Consider the following 19,480-nt stretch of genomic DNA (forward strand, 5'->3'; position numbering starts at 1 on the left):
CTAAGTTCGGCTTACGCTAACATCCTCGTGTTTACTTGGTCAAGACTCAAGTCCATTACTTGTTTTTAAAGTTTGCTCAATGGTTTGCACGTTGACCATGTTTAGGAGTCACAGTATAGTTATGAATGCAGCAGTAAAAATTTTGTACTACGGAAGTTATGAGCCCCCAAAACTTTATATATGCTTTACAAATCACACATTTCTTATGTTCATCTTTCGTGAGAAGTTACAATCATTGTAAAGAGAGTAAATACCATTTACGTTGTCGGTTTTTTATTTGTCACTAAGTTGATCTGTTTGAATCCGATTTTGCATCGATTTGTTTAACTGTGAGGGCGTTGGATTTCAATATTTTTACTATATATTACTATTGGATTATCGTTAGGAATTATCTTGTGGAGATATTTGACGAGGTCAAAATGCATAGAATATGCTCTGTGAGAGGCTTTATCCCTTGAATTGATAAAGTCAATGTGGTAGGCCAACCTGTTAGGTTTATCCTTTGAGTTGATAACAAAGATTAGATAATTCCAAGATAATTGGATTATTGCATGTGGTCTCTAGGGAAGTATGATTCGTGTTGGAGAATGTGGTGTCCAGCATTTCATGTGGGGTTGGAAGATAAAATCATCCAGGATGGTTTTTTTGTTTCTTTGTTTTTTTTTTTGTTTTTTTGTTTTTTTTTTCAAATGATATATTTATTTGATTATAATAAATAAGTTTATATTTTCCGCAAGAATATTAAAAAGAAATTCAGGTTCCATACAATCTCATTTAAGGTAACCACCAACATCTGAGACGTAAACTGCTTCATATGCACGATTGTTCACCCTATGGGTAAAACCAAACACAACAGACTCAACAGAACTAGTAAGGGATTTGTGACATGGTGATCGAGTATATCAGACTTGGGTATCAAGGGATTTGTAACTATAAATTTGAGGGATTGTAACGTAAGCATCCCTTGAACTCAACAAACAACTCAAAAGCTATATACGAAAACTCTCACTCCTGAGAAAAATACTAATTATCATAACCCTCTCATCAACAGACGTTTGGATTAATAGTACTATGTTAGCAACCGGCAACATCTTCAGGTTGAATTAACAACACTGCTTATGTGTCGGTTGGTTACCTATCCAGATTTCGGCGTGCAAAAAGTTTCTAATTATTTTGCCTAAAGGGGTTTTTATTAGCTTCTCTCTGAAGTGAGGTGTTATCAGGTTACTTCATGTTCGGCACATTAAAAGTCAAACCAGTTATTAAATTTCGCAGTGAGTGATCTAGCAACCTTGTCTTTAGGTTCTAGAACCCAAGGCCGAGACGCGTTCCTTCTTTGGCCGTAATCGCTTAAGTGCAGAAGTAAGCAACACATTTGACTCCACCACCACCACATCTATTCTATTTGCCCGAGCCTGGTTGCGAGTTGGCACGCACACATCACAAGAAAAACGTAATTAGCTCAATAGTTACTCGACCTACGTGCCATGGAGATTTTGTAATTTTTTAAGTCAAGTTAAAACTTAGGTTGAATTCGGATGATTTCAAGTTGACCCAACTCGAGTTTCACCAGACGTTTTGAAAATAGCATTAGTTAATAGTTATAACTTAATTCGCCTAGAATTCTTACTTTGGTTAGCCATAAGATTAGCTTAAAATAAATAGTTAATTTCTTTAGTTTTTAGTTTTTATGGATTGTTCGATCATTGTCATGAACTAGAAAGAAATGAATCACATTGTCACATTCGAGCTTAGTGGTAAATTAAGCAAATTAATAACATTGTATTTTTTTTATATACAAATGATGGTGGGGAGGGAGAATATATGGAGACTTATAAGCACATGTAAGGTCCCTCCTCCCACCAATATGAAATTCATTCTCAACACGCCCTCTCATGTGTAATGAATTTTCAAGCCTAACACGTGGACAACAGAACGGGAGGACGTGGAGTACATGTGGCCTACCATTAGTTGAAGGATGATTACTTTTAACCACTTGAGTTACAAACTCCTTGCGGCACTGTATTTCGTAGAAAAGTGAGCAAGGGTTACAAAGAATACAAATACAGATACAATCTTGTCATACATTAAAATACACATACAACTTATAAACAAATTTCATTTAGAACATGCATCAAGCTTTCAAATCGTCCATTCCAACAGAGTCCTGCAAAAAGATTAAAAACGCAAAACTTAAACCAAATTATGCAAATTCGAACGAAACTACGTTGCGCGAACACGAAGAACCCTACCAAGAACTTGTGATTCTCTTCGAGGAGTGGAGAAAAGTTCGTGCAGAATTTCCCCATATCAGAGTTTAATTCAGGAGTTTCACCACCTAATATGTTCATAAATTTCTTCCTCTCTGGAGCAAGCTTAATTCCAACCTGCATTTCAATCCAACAGCTCAGAACAATTACGCTACCTTTTCAAAAATGCCGATATGTTACGAATATTATTGATACTTTGAAGCCAACGTTGGCACTATGCGGTCAATACAATTGTCAATATATCGACGATAAACTTAACTGCAAGAGCATGAATATCTAATTGAAAAGAGAATGAGATTTCTTACACTAAAACTTGAGCTAGCTAGCCAGTTATGCGATTTCTTCAGCGTCTTGGCGTACGCTTCGCTACAAGCCTTCGACATTGACCAGTCTGGATTATCATGTAGATTCCGAAACAGCTCCACCAAGTAATCCATAGCCCTAAGCACATTCAATTCTCAAAAACACAAGGTTTGGCTTGCAGGCAGAAAGCATGCAACATGAACATGACATACCTTGTTAACCAGAGTAGAGCATTTGTGCAACTAGATGAGGATTTCGCAGTTTTCGCTTCAATCTCAACTCGAACTATGCTATACAAGAGGTTAAATTCTGACGGGCTCGACGAATACTTAGAATCCAACCTCTGTAATGTACAGAAGAGCATCAAAAACCTTGCGAACGTTAAAAAACCAAAACAGATTGCTTGTCCAAAAAGTTACATTATTTTCCTAGAAAAAAGACAGCACCTTACCGATATGTTATTACCAATATCAGATTTCACAGGGGCAAAGGCAGCTCCAAACTTGTCTGGAATCGAAACAATGAATCGAGAAAAATATGGTCTTGTCAGCATCCAAACACATTAAATTCAATCCGCTTTCGGGTTAAAAATCAAACTCTCATACCTAAAACAGGCAGCAAGTGTTTGCACACATCCAAGAAAGGTTTGGCAAGCATCTCGCCGGATTTGGATTTAACATGATTCATCCCTTCCAAAGCAGAAGAGAAAACAGTTCCTGATCCTGCCATTATTGTGTTTAGTTATCTGCACAAACATCACTAGTCAGATTTGGTAATCTGAATATTTTGGTCAGCATGGCAATTTGTATTTGTGTTTGATTTCATAGTTCGATGCGTGCAAGTTAAGAACTTTGCCAACTTTTAATACCATGATTGATGCCCAACTACATTTGTTTTTCTTTTCAATTAAATAATTAATCGCATCTAATCACCTAATAACATTAAGGATTTAGTCTCTTGTTATAAAATTTTTCCATTCAGATGCCTTCAAATTGTCGAAGATCGCCGTGCATGTAGGAATTAAAAAGTGCTCTACCATTAAAGCTGCAAGTTTCGCATTCTACAAAACTTTATATAATTTAGAAGAAAAAAAAATCATTCGAATTTAGAGGTAAAAAAAATGACATCGATAATAAAAAGATTGAAAAGGGATAAAAACAGAACAAGAAAAAACAAAAACTGGTAAATGGACACAAACCTGAAAACACGAAGATCCCAAAATCAGATATGTCAATCCAGATAGTATTGACATAAAGTTGAAGATTATTGCGTTAGGCGTTATATTGTTTTCCAAATTGCCATCAATATTTTTTAGAATTTAGTTTTTTACTAAATATGACATCTTATAATGTTTGTTATGACAACTCGTCCACGTAAAAATGTATATTATGTAACATGAAAAAGGAAGAAACACATGATCCGTCTAATATTCATAACTCTTAAAATAGGTCTGATGTTCGAATCTCTAGTTTACATGCATTGATTAGAAATTTTTTTTGAAAAAAAAAATGTTTGACCATAATTGCATTCAAAATAACAAAAATATGATGTCAAATTACAAATTTGAGAACTATATGAACCCATTTATTAGAAAACCTAAAACTGCTTCCGTTCTAGATAACTTCAACTTGGCAAGTCTCTGAACCCTTTTGAAACAAAAAAATTTCCTTGTACAACTCCTCTTTTGTATGACATGCCGAACTACCCACGAAATTATTTGGAGAAATCGTCATCTTATTCAAAACCTCACCGTACTTTAACAAATACTTCAGCACTTCAACCTCCTCCGGTTCTCCGTGGAATCCGTGCATGGAGATAGTCTTAAGGTGTGATGAGAGGCACACTGGCACAAGCATTGATGGATTGACTGGCTTGTAATCGCGATCCCCATGCTGTACGATGAAAGTTTAAGAGAAAGTGTTTCAGATTAGGAGATTTCTTTTGCAAATCTATTACAAGTTCCCAGCAAAAGCAACGAAGATCTAGCTCCAGTTGATTCAAAATCTCAAAATCAGGCAGATAGTGTGCCTCCAGATATTGAGGAACTAAAAGAGTCAAATATTTAACACTTGAAGTACGTACCTGCAAGTAACGTAGATATATTGTCAACATAGGATGGATATTTATACATATATTTTGGAGGCATATAATATTTGAGATGAATTTTGGCCTTGACCAAGGATTTAGAATTCTCCAAAACATAATTCGACGACAAACAAGCCCAATTCATATTGACATGGAGGTTTTCAAGTCTCTGGGCATCAACGAAAAACTCGCACTCGAGAGTATCAGTTGTTAACTGAGGTGCAGAGATGTTAACTACCAAAACATCTCTTCCCATGTTTCCAATCATAGTCAAATCTTCAAGCGCAGGGCAGTTCAGAAAGATCTTTACCCTTCCACCGATAATACTGTTATGAGATGTAACATGGAGGTACTTGAGACTTGGGAAACAACCTGATGTAAAGGTAATATAATTTGTTTCCAACTTCAGACTCACAAATGATCTGCACCCGTAAAAGCTCGGAGGCATTTCAAAAATCTCGAGGAAATCATAATAAATACTAAACAAATAAAGATCAAGTTCAATAACATTGTTCTTGATGGCAGTGGATATCCATCTACGAATACAAGAGAAATCTTCATCTTTAAAAGCGAAAGACTTACAACGAAGACATAGTTTTCTAATGTTGCACGATGAGCCGCATAATTTCATTACGCCGTCAACAAACCTCATAAACCTCCTTTGTTGTTGAGGTGCATAAGAAAAATCTCTGCTATCAAACTGTAGGCTAATGGGAGCACTGGTACACCTTGTTCCATCTTGTAGACAAACTCGTGGTCCGTACATCATGCAAAGTTGGAAGGAATGAAAGTAAGTGACAGAGAATCGCGTCCGGTAATTCACTCATCCTATCTCCAGGAGTCTGGCGTTTTGCTTTCGAATCCATTGCTCCCTAAAGACGATCTTGTTTGTTTTGGACTTTTGATATACGAACTTATGAATGTATAGGTTAAAGTTTATGAAGTTATGAATTTATTATAGGTTAAAGAATAAGTTAGGGTTTTCAGTCTTCTTGTAGGATTGTGCTCACGCTCTTGTCCCGTTGAGATTAAGTCAAACACATCTAAGTGCTTACTTGTGAGATAGAAATTAAATTAGCTAGAGAAGTCCTTGTGGTATGGTATATTTAGATCTGACACACACACACACACATAATATATATCCGGATTACTTACGGATTACTTGGTGACAAAGTAAAAGAACTCGGATGCATAATATATATCCGGATTACTTACGGATTACTTGGTGACAAAGTAAAAGAACTCGGATGGTTTGCTTAATTTTTTATGCCTTTATGTCTGGATTAAATTCTTATGAAACCCTAGATTCGTAAGAAGTTAAAGTATATAATGTGGTGGAAAAGGAAAGGGATCCTCCCACCAAGTCCTCCTCATCAACTTATCCGGATCCTTGAAATTTGATCTAACGGCTAAAGTTTTTATAACTTTTAAAATGAGCCCCTATTTGTAACCGTTGGATCAAATTTTAAGAACCCGGATAAGTCGATGAGGAGAATTCCGGTGGAAAATAGTGTTGAGGTAAAAGTAAGATCTGAAACTTTTAAGAGCACCGAAAGCATAAGTCAATTGATTTGGTTTTGTTTTGTGTCGGCGGAAGGGGAAGTGCGAGTGGGCTGGCTCATGTTGGTATCTCACATCATCCACAAATTATGTCAAAGAAATCAATCAATTTAGCCATGAATTTTCTTTACCATTTGTTAACTTTTCTTTTATTGTTACTTTTATTTGTCAAGAAAAATCAATCATGGATAGAGGAAGTTAAAATTACGAAATACTAGAAATTATAATATGATTAACTATTTTCTATAATCAATCGAATTTTTAGGACTTGCATGATAATTATTTTAGCTTTCAATTTTTAATAATTATTTGGTTCTTAGTTTTTGGTTTTAATTTTTTGCTTTAGGAATAGTTGGGAGATACATGAGAAAATGGGGAATATGGAATAATGGAGAGGGCGATGGTGGAGGTTCTCTGAGATTTAAAATTGATAGAATTGGTCCCTGAGTTTGTTTACTGTCAATCATTTTGGTCATTTTGTGTAAAATCTGTTAAAAGGATAAAATAACAAAAATATTCTTATTTTTTATCAAATCATTTGAGCACACTGTTTATTAAATTGAATTTTTATTATTAATAATAATAATATTAATATTATTTCTTATTTAACAGAGATTTTCTACAAAATGACAAAAAATGATTGAAGTGGACAAACTTAGACACCAAAGTGAAGAATTATACCAGTCTCATATCAAAAACCAAACAAAAACTATAGGGTTAATACATAGGAGAAAAGAGCCAAATATGAAGGAGAAAAGAGGAATGGGATCAAGGAGAAGAAATGTACATGTAAGAGCAAGTCCACCCCTAAGGACTTTGTGCCAGCACCCAGCGCATTTATCCACTCAAGTGAACAGTAATAGGCCCCAGTGAACAATAACAGACCAAAGCATCTCCATCCCTAAAAAAATGCGCTGGCACCCAGCGCATTTATTTGGTGTGTTTTTTTTTTTTTTAAGTTTATTTCGGATATGATTTTTAACCAATTTTGGATAAAATTTCAAATAAACTTAAAAAAAAACACATTGAAATAAAATTACATACTCATCAAATAAACTTAAAAAAAAACACACTAAAATAAAATTACATAAACTCATCAGATAAACTATAGAAAGAAAAAAATAATTTTTTTTAAATTTTCTGTATTTTTTAATAATTTTTCTGTATTTTTTAATAAATTTTAATTAAGTTAATTAATCTGGACCGTTGATCTTTGATCAGACGGTCTAGTTTAAAAGTAAAATTTAAATTTTTTTTACCGTTGGAAATCCAACGGTCTAGAAAAACTAGCCGTTGGAAATCCAACGGCTATCATAACGCCACGTCGCTGAGCCCAAGTGGGCTGACACATTTTCAGGAAAGCCTGAAACCCACTCGCGCCTTGCGCGCTTGTGTTGCACGCGCCTGAGAAACAAGCCAGCTTCTTGGTTAGTCCAAAACGTGCTGGGCTGTTGCCTGGCATGGGCTGGGTGCCAGGCAACTCCACGGGCTGGAGCAAATGGACTGAGGGCCAGCTTGTTTTTTGGACTGAGGGCTGGGACATTTTTTTTCCCGGTGGACTTGCTCTAAGTGTACACTACATTCATCCCCAACCACCATAGAAGAGTTCATGTTTTAATGATAAATTTGGCCAACTCACTCGAAGATGCTCTTATCTATTCTCATTAAGCTTAATGATTAGTTTTTAGGGTTGTCTTCGGTAGTCCAAACTATCAAGTAGTCTAATTTTTGGGTGGTGGACTTGGAGATGCAACATAGAAGATGCAGCAATCCAACACCAAAATGGCCTAAAATTCTGACCCAAAAAAGGCCATAAACTCCATATGTGACACCCAGAGAGACAAAATAGTAAAATACCAGATCAGACTGGCCTTCCAGATCAGAACAAGACAGAAAGGGAGAGAGAAAGATTGAGAATATCCCATCTTATCTAAACTAAACTAATTTTTACCAAAATACACATATTAAAAGAAAAAAAAAAACAGTCAGAAAATAAGAAAAAGTGCAGGCGCGTTTTTGTAAATTAATTTTATTTTAAGAGATACTTTTTTTGAAAATTAGAAAAAATTTTAAGAGTATCAAAAACATAAATTATGTACTGTATTATTTAAAAAGCTACGGTAAAGTTTATTTGTACTATTTTTATATATATATTTTTTTTATAAAAAACAAATTCATATATTATGATTTGATCGAATAGTAACATTGTATGATTATGTTTTCTGCATCACATATATTTTTTTTTTCTTGTATTATTCTTTGAATTTCCTTTTCAAACTTTGCCTTTGACCTAAGGTGACTTGTTTCACCCCTCATATTTTATTACCTGTTTATCTTATAAATTACTTTTTTTTTTCATAAATAAAATCGAGATAGAAATTGCAATTTCCCCAAAAAAAAAAAAAAAAAAAAACTTAAAAGCGAACAAATATAATCGTCTCCAACCTCCTTTTCCCTTATTCTGCCCCTCCCCCATTTGTCTCTCTTCCTTCTCTCTCTAGAAATTAATTTCCTCCGCCATTGTCCGTATTTTCTGTTCATATGTATAAATGATTTGTTTCTAGCTCTGTCCGATCCAACAAAAAACCTCCCAGTTGATCCTCATTTGATTTGCTACTTTTACATATTTCGCAGCTGATTTCAAATTTTCGGAGAGTTTTTTTTGTGTTTTGGCTTGTGAATCGAGGGCGTCGAGGTCAATGTAGGTCAATGTTCTTGTGATTCAAGATTCGAATTCGTCGTCTGCAATCGTGGATTTGGGATTGGAGGCGGTCTGGATGTGCAGCTGGGAAAAAGGGGGTCCTTTGATTTTCGAAAAAGTTGCCCTCTTTCTGTGTCGTTGTTGTCGATAAAATCGGATTTCCGAGTTGGGTTTTCTGGGATTTCATATTTATTTTCCATTTGATGGTAATTTAATGCTCGGAGTGGTTCTTAGGCCGAGTTACTGGGGAAAAAATCGAAGGTTTTGATCGGAGGTGTCAATTGAAAATCTTTTAATTTTAATTTTTGGTGGAGATTTGGGGGTTTATTTTTTCGCGGTTTTGTGGCTATGCAAACTACAAAGGCTGAATTTTGCACAAATTGCTGTGAAATAAAGCCAGTTTGAGCTTGTGGGTCGAATCGTATTGGACATTGTTGCATCATGGAGCATGTGATTGCTGGGAAGTTTAAGCTGGGGAGGAAGATTGGGAGTGGGTCTTTCGGAGAACTCTATTTAGGTATGGTAATCAGTTCTTGATATCCTTTTTTCCTTATAAAATTATTCATTGTGTTAATTTTATGTGTTTGGTAATGAAATTTCTGTTCCGGTGTTAGGTGTAAATGTACAAAGTGGGGAGGAGGTGGCTGTTAAGCTGGTATATGATCGATCCTCAAATCGTAGATTCAGTTCTGATGTTTGGTTTATGGCTAAATGTTTGCAAGCATTGTATAGTTTTGTGCCTGAGTTATAAATGGGCGGCTTCATTAATGTACTAGAATATGTTGAGTGTGAGCTTCTGGTAATTCATTATGTTTGGTTCTTGAAGCAGTATGATTTATTTGGTTTAATGAACGTGTTGATTAAAATTATGTTTTGTTCAATACTTCTTTAATCACTAGAGAAAGTCAAAGAACAAAATAAATAATCTCTTTCGAATCTTTGTGAATAAGAGTAGCAATGGTACTTTAGATTTCATAGTGAACAAGTTCTATGCGAGTTACATTCGAAGCTTACTTCTTGCTTTATATTCTTCATTTCTTGTCAGTTATGTTATGGATGAAAATTCTGGATGGGAAGCATATCTTTTATTATTATTTAGATTTAACATGGATGCATTTTGATATCATAAAGTTCCAGTCGAGTACAACCATGTTGCAGCCCGTATTTGTACATGTACATATAATTCAATAGTCATAATGGGTATGCAGTTCACGAGCTAGTTTATTTTCCAAATTCCAGGAACCTGTGAAGACCAAGCATCCCCAGCTTCATTATGAGTCAAAATTGTATATGCTTCTTCAAGGAGGAAGTAAGTGTCCTCTCTCTCTCTCTCTCTCTCTCAGATAAGTCTTCTTACCAATAATTGATAGTGACCAACTAACCATTGTCGTTTTATGATGAAGCTGGAATACCCCACCTCAAGTGGTTTGGAGTTGAGGGTGACTACAACATCATGGTTATTGACCTTCTTGGACCTAGTTTGGAAGATTTGTTCAACTACTGCAATAGGAAGTTCACATTAAAAACAGTGTTGATGCTTGCAGATCAATTGGTAAGTGCTACTAACTATCCTTCAACTTATATGTTCAAAATGGCCAGGATATTCGTTTTTACTTTTTTTTTTATGCCATCCTTCAGATTAACAGAGTTGAATACATGCACTCAAGAGGTTTTCTTCACCGTGATATAAAGCCAGACAACTTTTTAGTGGGCCTAGCGCGTAAAGCCAATCAGGTAATTTTTCTTGTTTAATTGCAGTTACTGTGCGAATTATAGCAATTACTGCACTAATGGAACACTTACTGCTGGAATTTTTTTTGATAGTGGGGATCTCATATGGTATTAGGGTCGAGATTTCAAATCTTTCTTTGATTAGCACTCCATTCACACGTTTTTCTTTAGAACTGTAATATATCTGACATTTCTCGTCACAGGTGTATGCTATTGATTTTGGCCTTGCAAAGAAGTATAGGGATCTTCAGACTCATAAGCACATACCATACAGGTAAATTTTATTTGTAAAGTGGCAACTTATGATAATGTTTTTCGTAAAGCTTTTTTTTTGTAAAGTCACTGCTCGTGTTAAATATGCTTCTGTGGGTTGTCTGTCGTGATTCATGTACTATTGACATATCTCTGTGCCGCTTCCATTTCTGTTAGATTTGACTTTAATATTTTACTCTTGTACTTTTTATTCTTCTGTGCCACTGTTGGCTTTGATGTTGCCGCCATGAAAGTTAATTACTTTTTGTTTCTTTTTCATTTGTTAGGGAGAACAAGAACCTCACAGGAACTGCTCGCTATGCAAGTGTTAACACCCACCTTGGAATTGGTGAGAGATATTTTATGTCATATGTAAATTATATCAGTAATGGATATCCAACTTACCATGCGCTACTTATTCTCATTGTGTTTTATTTCACATTCAGAGCAAAGCAGAAGAGATGATTTGGAATCTCTTGGTTATGTGCTGATGTATTTCCTAAGAGGAAGGTTAGTCCTTGGCACTTGTTTTTCATGTGTTTTTTTGGCCATTTGCTACCTGATTTTGGGTATTTGATGCCACATTGTATCTTATTCTATTTTTTATTCCTCATTTTTTTTGTCTTTTTCCTCCAATCAGCCTTCCGTGGCAAGGTTTAAAAGCTGGTACAAAGAAGCAAAAGTACGACAAAATCAGTGAAAAGAAAATGTCAACTCCTATAGAGGTAACAACTTTCTCCTTGCATTCTTATTGCTAACAACTTCTTATGTTCCAAGAGTGGACATTCTACACGTGTTATATTATATATGTGTGTGTTTATTTTCATATATTTTGGTTGAGATCGACGAAAGATTAGAAATGGGGCAGATATGAAAAAAGTCTTGACCAGGAAGACTGGCACTTCCATTTATTTTGGTTGGGTTCTTGACTGGCTCAATGTTTGCATGGGTTTGGACAATAAATGTGTTTAGAGGCTATTTGAACCAAGCCTAGTCTGATAATTCAGCGCTTTATGTTTGTTTATAACTTCATTCATACGTATTCAAGCATAAGTTTCCTTGTGGATGCACATTCGCACACAACATGCTGCTGTTATTGACCCTCTTCTGCTGGGAATTCTTGTTAACGTTGCAACATGGATAATATAGCCACATATGTGTTTAACAGGTGCTGTGCAGATCTCATCCAGCTGAATTTGTATCCTACTTTCATTACTGCCGATCATTGCGGTTTGAAGACAAGCCAGATTATTCTTATTTAAAGAGGCTTTTCAGGGACTTATTTATTCGAGAAGGTAATCTTCACAAATTTGGGTATTTTGTTTTAGATTCATAAATTTTTTTTCTTGTAATTATTAGTATTTTCTTTTTTTGTGTTTGGGGTCAGGATATTAATATAATGATTACTTGCAGGTTATCAATTTGACTATATCTTTGACTGGACTGTGTTGAAGCACCCTCAGATTGGTGGCAGTTCTAGAGGATGGGTTAGTGTTTGGAAATGTTATGTTCAAGTGTTGATCTTATATGAATGTTATTTACTTGGTTTTTTTCTCTGTTTTTAGCATGCCAGTGGGAAAGCGGGTTTAAGCGCAGGGCCATCTATGGAAAGACCTGAAAGAGGATCAGGTGTTGCTCACTCTTCAAAGAATATATTTCATTTAGGTGCCAAATTGGATAATTGACCTTGATTTAATTAAGAAGTTATGGATTTGGTGTGTGCTTTTGACTTTGATGTCCTGTTTAGCTCTTGTATCTCAAACTTATCACTAATAAGTCCTAAGCTTTGATTTCTGGAACTAGGAGATGCCAATTACTCTTGAAGATTTATTTCGTATTCGAGGAATTAGTTTTCTATGATTTTTCAGTGTAGCTTCCTTTCTTCAGCTGTTATTTAACTTTCCACAACAATTTTACACTCTGCAGTCTCCTTTTTGGTTTCCCACAATTATTAAACCCTTTTATGCAATTGTCTTATCCAGTTGGAAAAGAGATTCGAGATAGATTCTCGGGTGCAGTTGAAGCATTTTCAAGGAGAAACACCTCAGGTTCTAGTCCACGTCAGGATCATTTGAAACACAGGTCTTTTGACGATGTACCTTCACCCAGAGATGCGGTAAAGTCTTGATATCTGACAGTATTTTATTGTTAATTATTCCCTTGCTTTGTGCATGGACAGTTTGTGAGTGTGTTAAGCTACATGAGTTTAATCTTGCCGATTTGCTTTCATTCTGAAACTTGGATCTTGAGAAGTCACCAAGTAAAAGAACTTCAGTCCTGCCGCATTAATAATTTTATCAGTTTCAAAGTCCAAAATGTAAAGTTGATATCTTGATTTTCATAATTATTACCCGTACACTTATTTTTTACCGATTTTCTATGACCTTATTGTTACGTCCTTTCTTTGTTTTACAATTTTAACAAAAGCAAAGTTGAATCCTGGCCTAGTTAGGTGAGAAGTCCCAAGTTTAGAAGAATTGCAAACTATAAAATTTAGTACTTTGTTTATGTGAGTCATCTCTGGTATGGTCCTGGTAGTTTAAAATCGTTGGAATAATGTGTCGTCTCTTCTCACTTGCATGATATGCTTCTCACCCTTAATTTTATTCATCCCAAGTATTTGAGTGGAAATCGTGCAATTTTTGTAAGAAAAACTCTTATGGAGAGCTATTGTTGCTTTTTCAGCACCATGATTCTGAAAGGGGACGCAATTCCTCTCGGTATGGCAGCACTTCAAGAAAGGCTATGGCTAGCAGTAAGCCAAGCTCCTCAGGTGATCACACTCCCAGTGACGGTCGCACAAGCAGATTAGTCTCAAGCAGTAGCCGCCCATCTACTGGGAACAGAGGTTTCGAACCCAAGCGCTCTGCAGCTGCAAGAGGCAGCCGAGATGATCCTCTCCGGAGCTTTGAGCTCCTTTCAATCAGGAAGTAATGGAAAGCATCTCACTATTGATATTTGCTGAGTCATCTAATGGATAGTACTCGTCTGTCGATGAGTACTGAAAAAAAAAAAAAAAAAAAAATCAAAAAACAAAGACAAAATTCGCTCGCTTCTGTACATGGGATATCACTTGAGCACCGCGGTTACAGATCCTATTGCACGTCAAATGGCGGCATATCCAGGCTTTTCCTCCCACTTTTTCGCCTCTCCGAAGAGTTTCCGGCCATTGTAACTGTATCAGAAACGTACATTTTTTTCCTCTTAGCTGTACTATTTACTATTTCTTTATCATACGCGTGCTCTGAGACCGGTTTCTGTTGTTTGTAATGGACATAACATTTCAAAAACTTCCCCGACAGTGTTAGCCCGACCTTGATCGGTCGGAAATTTGTTGCAGTTCATTATCTTCCACAAACCAGAATGCACAGGTGTTTCCTTTAAGCCTAGGTCTACTAGCCCGACAACCTTGTTTACTAGTTTGACCTTATTTACTTGAGAGCTCATGACAACTTGCAAGGTATTGAAAACGAAAACTCTTCAGAGTACATCGATGTATTCCTAACGGATGGATTTGCACTCAGAATCCAACGACTCAAGTTGCGATATATACTCATCACCGATACGGATACGGATTCATCATGCTTGCTTTTGGTACTCCGGAGAAGCAAATCTTGATCGAACCTATATTTGCCGGTTAAATCTCAGCCACTTGAATGTATAGTAAGACTTTTATATGTACGAAATATGATGCTTTAAAAATCAATGTTTCATTGTTCGGCAACATCGAAATAGTTATCGAAACCGTCTAGTCCTGTAAACTTAAAAATATATGGAAGAGAAACTCTTCCATTCATGATAGACGAACCAATTCATACATTGGCATCGTCCCTCTTTCAAAGTCATTGTGTAACCTTAGCTTCTCTGTATGCAGTGGCACGGGAGCGGATAATCGCTAATGAGAACATCCTTTACAAAATATTAACAATGTGCATCCTTGAAGGAAGCCAATATTGGACTCCAGCGAGAAAAAAATAGGAGATTTCTGCTTTCCAATCTTCGGCTCATGGATTTCTAAGAGCTGCCAATCTTTTCTCGAGATCAACGCTGGAACTGTAAGAAGTTGAAAAACTCTTTAGTTATAAGTTTATAACCAAACTAAAAACAAAAAGATGAAACTGCAACGATGAATGCGTATCACGAGTGACATCAATTTGTTTGAGAAGCTCTTTCCGCTGGTGTGTATAAATCATGCAGTCAATTACAATGACAAGGGGATCGGAGGCTGTACCTGCTAACACCCGCAGCGTTCTTTGATGCAATTTTTCCTCTGGGAGCTGCTGATAGCTGTCAATAGATCAAATACAAAGCACATCAGATTGAATGGCCAGGAATAGAGTACATGCTAAACAAAACTCAAAAATGCAAAACCATTGATACCAACCTGTGAGGCGACATCAACGCCAATTTCATCGAGCACCTGTTTGAATAAGTTTAACAAAAGAAATTCTGTCAATCCTGGTACCGAAGCCCAATAGTCAACAATATCTATGAAGAATGAGATCCTAAACAATTTCTCAGTTTCATATGAACTCGTTCCACAGCATCTAACAAAACTTCAACTATCAGAATTAATCTAATCAAAGATGCATAGCATGTATACATCCTTAAAATAGATTTCATTTCCTTTTCTAGTATATAATGCAAGTAGGACTTACCTGGTTTGTCAGCTCATCAGTTTCCTCTTCCGCATCATCATTATCCACGGCATCATCTATGGCGTCGGACATCATTTCAGTCTGCATGAACAAAGCTCTAAGTTATGATCTATGTAAACAACAGAAAGCAGAGAGGAAATTAATTATGTGCCAATATATTGAAAGATAGAACCAATCTTACAGTCATATCCATTTGCGCAGATTGCTTCTGAAACTCACGTATCACCTTTGCTTGCTTTGCAGGAGCCATTTGCTGCAATGTAACACAAAATCAGCTGCTAAAAAAGCCCTGGAATTTCCTAACTATGAAAATATGAAGCAATGTAACAAAGTATACTTCTATCAGAATTTACTTACATCTAACACAAGTGCCAGTGTTAACAAAATGCCTTTTAAACTAAAGCTCGTCATTAAATGCAATCTTAAATCTTATTTATAATATGTAAACTACACAAAAATACTGTTTCAATGCTACAATCAAACCTTATTCACAGCTGCCATTGCATTACTAGCACCTTTCATGCCAACAGCAACCGAGGACTGAGCATGCATTGCCTGCATGATAGAATAAAGTTAACCAAGAGCATAACATGCAAATCCGACATAAAAAGTTCAAAGAAGAAATCTCGTATAGAGATAGAAATTTGACAGTTCACCTGCGTATGAGTTGCAATTCCTCTCACTTGAGCTCGACTTCCTTGTAAGTTAGCTATCTGTTGCCTAAGCCTGACTAGCTGCCTGGCTAGTATTTTAGTTGCTCCCTGCAGAATACAAGGCAAAGGCCTGAGGGAATATAAATTGACTACCTCTTATAAGATTCAATTGCAACTGTCACTCGAATATTCATGGACTGACGAGAATGGTCGAATACACAAAATATACCTCATTTCCAGTTTTAGCAGTTCTCTTTATCTCAGCGACAAGCTTCTTTTCCTGACATGGCAGCAAAATATATTAACAAAAAGTTCATGAATACACGAAAATGAAAAGGGGTTGTTGACTGGAGTCTCTTGACATACTTCTAACTGCAATGCTCCGATTTCCTTCTCTATCCCTGAAGCAAAATGTGGAAGAAAAACATAAATAAAAGGACCGCAATCAAAGATTTATAATCAAGGAAATGCTGCTTCATTACAAGGTGAGATACAAGACACACAATCGGGTGTATAATTACAGGCCAGCTGGATCAAAATAGGATATAGATTACGAGTGAGCGATAGCCCGTCTATAGTGTCTATTCATACAGATCAAAGTCAAAACTAAACCCCAATGCCTCAATTAATCCAAGAGGAGCATAACACTATGTTTGGATGAAGAAATTTAAGATTACTAAAGAATTTTAAAATGACGGTAATTGAAATAACGAGACTTTATTTTCTAGAATTTGTGAATTTTCTTGTTTGGTTAACGTAAAAGAACAATGGAATTGAATATGGAATTTGTTATTTTTAAACTCTCAATCATAGAAATTGGGAAATGACACCTATTTACATGGAATTTAAACTTGGGAATTGGAGGTGCCAAATTCCAAGTTTTTTTCTATGCAGAAATTCTAATTTTCTATGTTTATGAAGCCAAACAAAGGAATTGGTGCATGTCAATTTGTAAATTCTGACTTTTATCCAAATTTCAAGTTTATTTCCTTCATCCAAACATAGTGTAAATCAGTTACCGAAAAATCCATCAATATAACGTACAAGACACAAACAGTACAATTTCTGTGCTGTGTTTTGACCGTAAAGCCCGGAACTTTGAATCATGATGATGATCACTACAATCACAAATGCAGAGAAATGAATATATATATATATATATATATATATATATATATATGAATTACCTCTAGTAGCATGAGTCATTTCTCTCTTGCTCTCCCGAAGAGCCTCTGCAATAAAAAATGCAAACCCATATGAAAAAAATTAAGAAAATACGAATTAAACCCATAATTCCAATCTAATACGAAAATTAAGAGCGCTTGAATAATTGAATTTCAGCTTAACCTAATCAAAAACAAAATTTGAGCAAGAGATTAAGAAAGCGCGAACCTTTGGCGGTGGGTTTCTTACTGAAGATGTTCATGGTGCAAAAAACTGTAAGTATCAGAGCACGCGGACTCGCAGAGATTTCTTCGTCGAGTTGCAGAGCTTAGAGAGAGAGGTCCAACCGTCCAAGGAGGGAGGAAGTTTCTGCGGGATGTTTTCCTATTTGTTATATAGGTAGGGACTTGGCGGTAAATATCGAAGTACACCCTCCATGGTTTCTGAAATTTCAATCACATCCCTCCATGTGTCCATGTATCCATGTGGATTGGTCCATTGGGGGACTTATTCATATTTTATTTATTTCAATTAACTTAATATTTGGGATGTTCCTTGTAATTTACGTACATTTTACAAAGGTCAATGACACAAATAGGGATTAGTGACGAAATGATAATGATGTTACTATTTCCACTGCAAGATTAGAAAATCTTGGTATGGCCGACAATATGAGAAATGCTAAGGAGATTCTCTCAATGTAAGATTTTTTATGGATTCTTTGTCATTTCATAATTCAACGTTAATTTTCGTGCTAACATTATAAAACGATATGCCAAAAACATAGGTGGTAGAGAGTCTATGGAGTCTTGAAGAGTCTTACTTTTAATAGAATCTCCTTAACAAATCTCGTCTAGGTATATATGAGACATTTCCCAACATTTTTTTCTCTCACTAGTGGCTTACCTTCCTTCTAATTTAATTACGTTACAACATGTTCAATCATGTTCTCTATTTTATACCAAGGTTTCAGCTAAATTATCAAATTATTAGCCAATAAAAATTAATTATAAATATAGAGTTATAATAACTATGAGTCAATAATTAGACAATAGAATTTAATTATTTATTTAAAATAAATTAAATCAATCAGCGTTAATTATAAAGAGTCACTAGGAGCTCATTTCTCTCTCCCTTAGATGAATCTTTATTTTAGGAGGTGGACAGGAAACATGATTGGAGTTGATTTTTTTTTTTTTTAAATCTCCCTAATTTCTAGTTATAATTTCAGTTTAGGAAGCCAATTGGAGATGCTTTTACTCAATGATAAAAGCCATATGTAGAGGCTTGAGGTATGGCATATGAATAGTATTATGATCAAATTTCGAGGTACGTGGTCATTTAATATAGATAATATCGTTTATTAAAAAAAATAAAGAAATTGTGCCTATCAAAAATAAAAAAAAATTGTGCCTATCTTTCTATATCAATGTAGAGGTGTCATTTATAGACAAACTATTATATAGTTATCCACATGAGAACTATTATTAGCACTCCAAAAATCTTAATTTGCATTCCTAACACGTGTATTTTTTTATTTCTAATTATAGAAAGTTTGGAGTACGAAATGAGATTTTTGAAGTACTAATAACAATTCCCTATCCATATTTATATATAAATATATCAATTATAATTTGGAAGATGATAACTCTACTATTAGCTTCTTCATTTATGAAAATTTCGATACTTATAGAAATAAATATCATATTTCATCAAATTTTGTATTTCGCGCGCTATGTGGCATTAAAAGCTTTATCTCCATGAAAATACATTTCTTTCAAACAGACACAAGAATCAAATTACATTATATTGTCATAATTCATGTTCTATGTTTGAAATTGCCAGCTTGACTATCTTTCTCCTCTCATTTTACAATGCTCCTCCCTTGTCCTTGTGCCATACATTTTATTATAGTAACATTCTATTAGTAATACACCAATACAGACACAGAGCCACTTAAAAACCAGGATGATATCGCCTATTCTCTTCTGCACTTCCAAATCTCCTCTTCAATCTCCCCTACTCTTATTATAATCTGGCTCCGCCAATGAATTCACCCCGCTAATCTAGTACTAACGAAATACCAATAAAACTTCTTTCAAT

At 35.4% G+C, this 19,480-nt stretch overlaps 3 protein-coding genes across 4 annotated transcripts; 1 reads left to right on the top strand and 2 right to left on the bottom strand.

The window, feature by feature from the left end:
- Positions 1-1,967: 1,967 nt before the first annotated feature.
- LOC103435721 (glycolipid transfer protein 1-like) lies at positions 1,968-3,368 on the bottom strand. The gene is made up of 6 exons (XM_070822582.1): positions 3,179-3,368; positions 3,025-3,080; positions 2,786-2,916; positions 2,576-2,711; positions 2,253-2,387; positions 1,968-2,167 (listed from the first exon to the last, which is right to left on the bottom strand). Exons 1-6 carry the CDS (start codon positions 3,300-3,302, stop codon positions 2,135-2,137), a joined length of 615 nt encoding a protein of 204 aa, XP_070678683.1. The 5' UTR covers positions 3,303-3,368; the 3' UTR covers positions 1,968-2,134.
- A 5,295-nt stretch (positions 3,369-8,663) lies between these two features.
- Positions 8,664-14,241, top strand: LOC103435722 (casein kinase 1-like protein 6). Of its 2 annotated transcripts, none has more exons than XM_008374127.4 (14): positions 8,664-9,436; positions 9,534-9,574; positions 10,159-10,228; positions 10,323-10,471; positions 10,558-10,653; positions 10,854-10,924; positions 11,190-11,251; positions 11,349-11,412; positions 11,543-11,627; positions 12,071-12,197; positions 12,316-12,389; positions 12,468-12,531; positions 12,885-13,018; positions 13,588-14,241. In XM_008374127.4, the coding sequence occupies exons 1-14, from the start codon at positions 9,361-9,363 to the stop codon at positions 13,834-13,836; spliced, it is 1,362 nt and encodes a 453-aa protein (XP_008372349.3). In that variant the 5' UTR covers positions 8,664-9,360; the 3' UTR covers positions 13,837-14,241. The 2 variants fall into 2 exon arrangements, with proteins under 2 accessions (XP_008372349.3, XP_070677221.1); XM_070821120.1 differs by having other exon boundaries at positions 8,665-9,436; positions 12,468-12,567.
- Positions 14,242-14,593: 352 nt separating this feature from the next.
- Positions 14,594-17,848, bottom strand: LOC103435723 (vacuolar protein sorting-associated protein 2 homolog 3-like). The gene is made up of 11 exons (XM_008374128.4): positions 17,606-17,848; positions 17,401-17,445; positions 16,580-16,614; positions 16,443-16,493; positions 16,217-16,321; positions 16,044-16,115; positions 15,742-15,813; positions 15,561-15,641; positions 15,287-15,322; positions 15,134-15,189; positions 14,594-14,955 (listed from the first exon to the last, which is right to left on the bottom strand). The coding sequence occupies exons 1-11, from the start codon at positions 17,637-17,639 to the stop codon at positions 14,907-14,909; spliced, it is 636 nt and encodes a 211-aa protein (XP_008372350.1). The 5' UTR covers positions 17,640-17,848; the 3' UTR covers positions 14,594-14,906.
- Positions 17,849-19,480: the final 1,632 nt, after the last annotated feature.

Source organism: Malus domestica, chromosome 05 (assembly GCF_042453785.1).
Source record: "Malus domestica chromosome 05, GDT2T_hap1".
Lineage (NCBI taxonomy): Eukaryota > Viridiplantae > Streptophyta > Magnoliopsida > Rosales > Rosaceae > Malus > Malus domestica.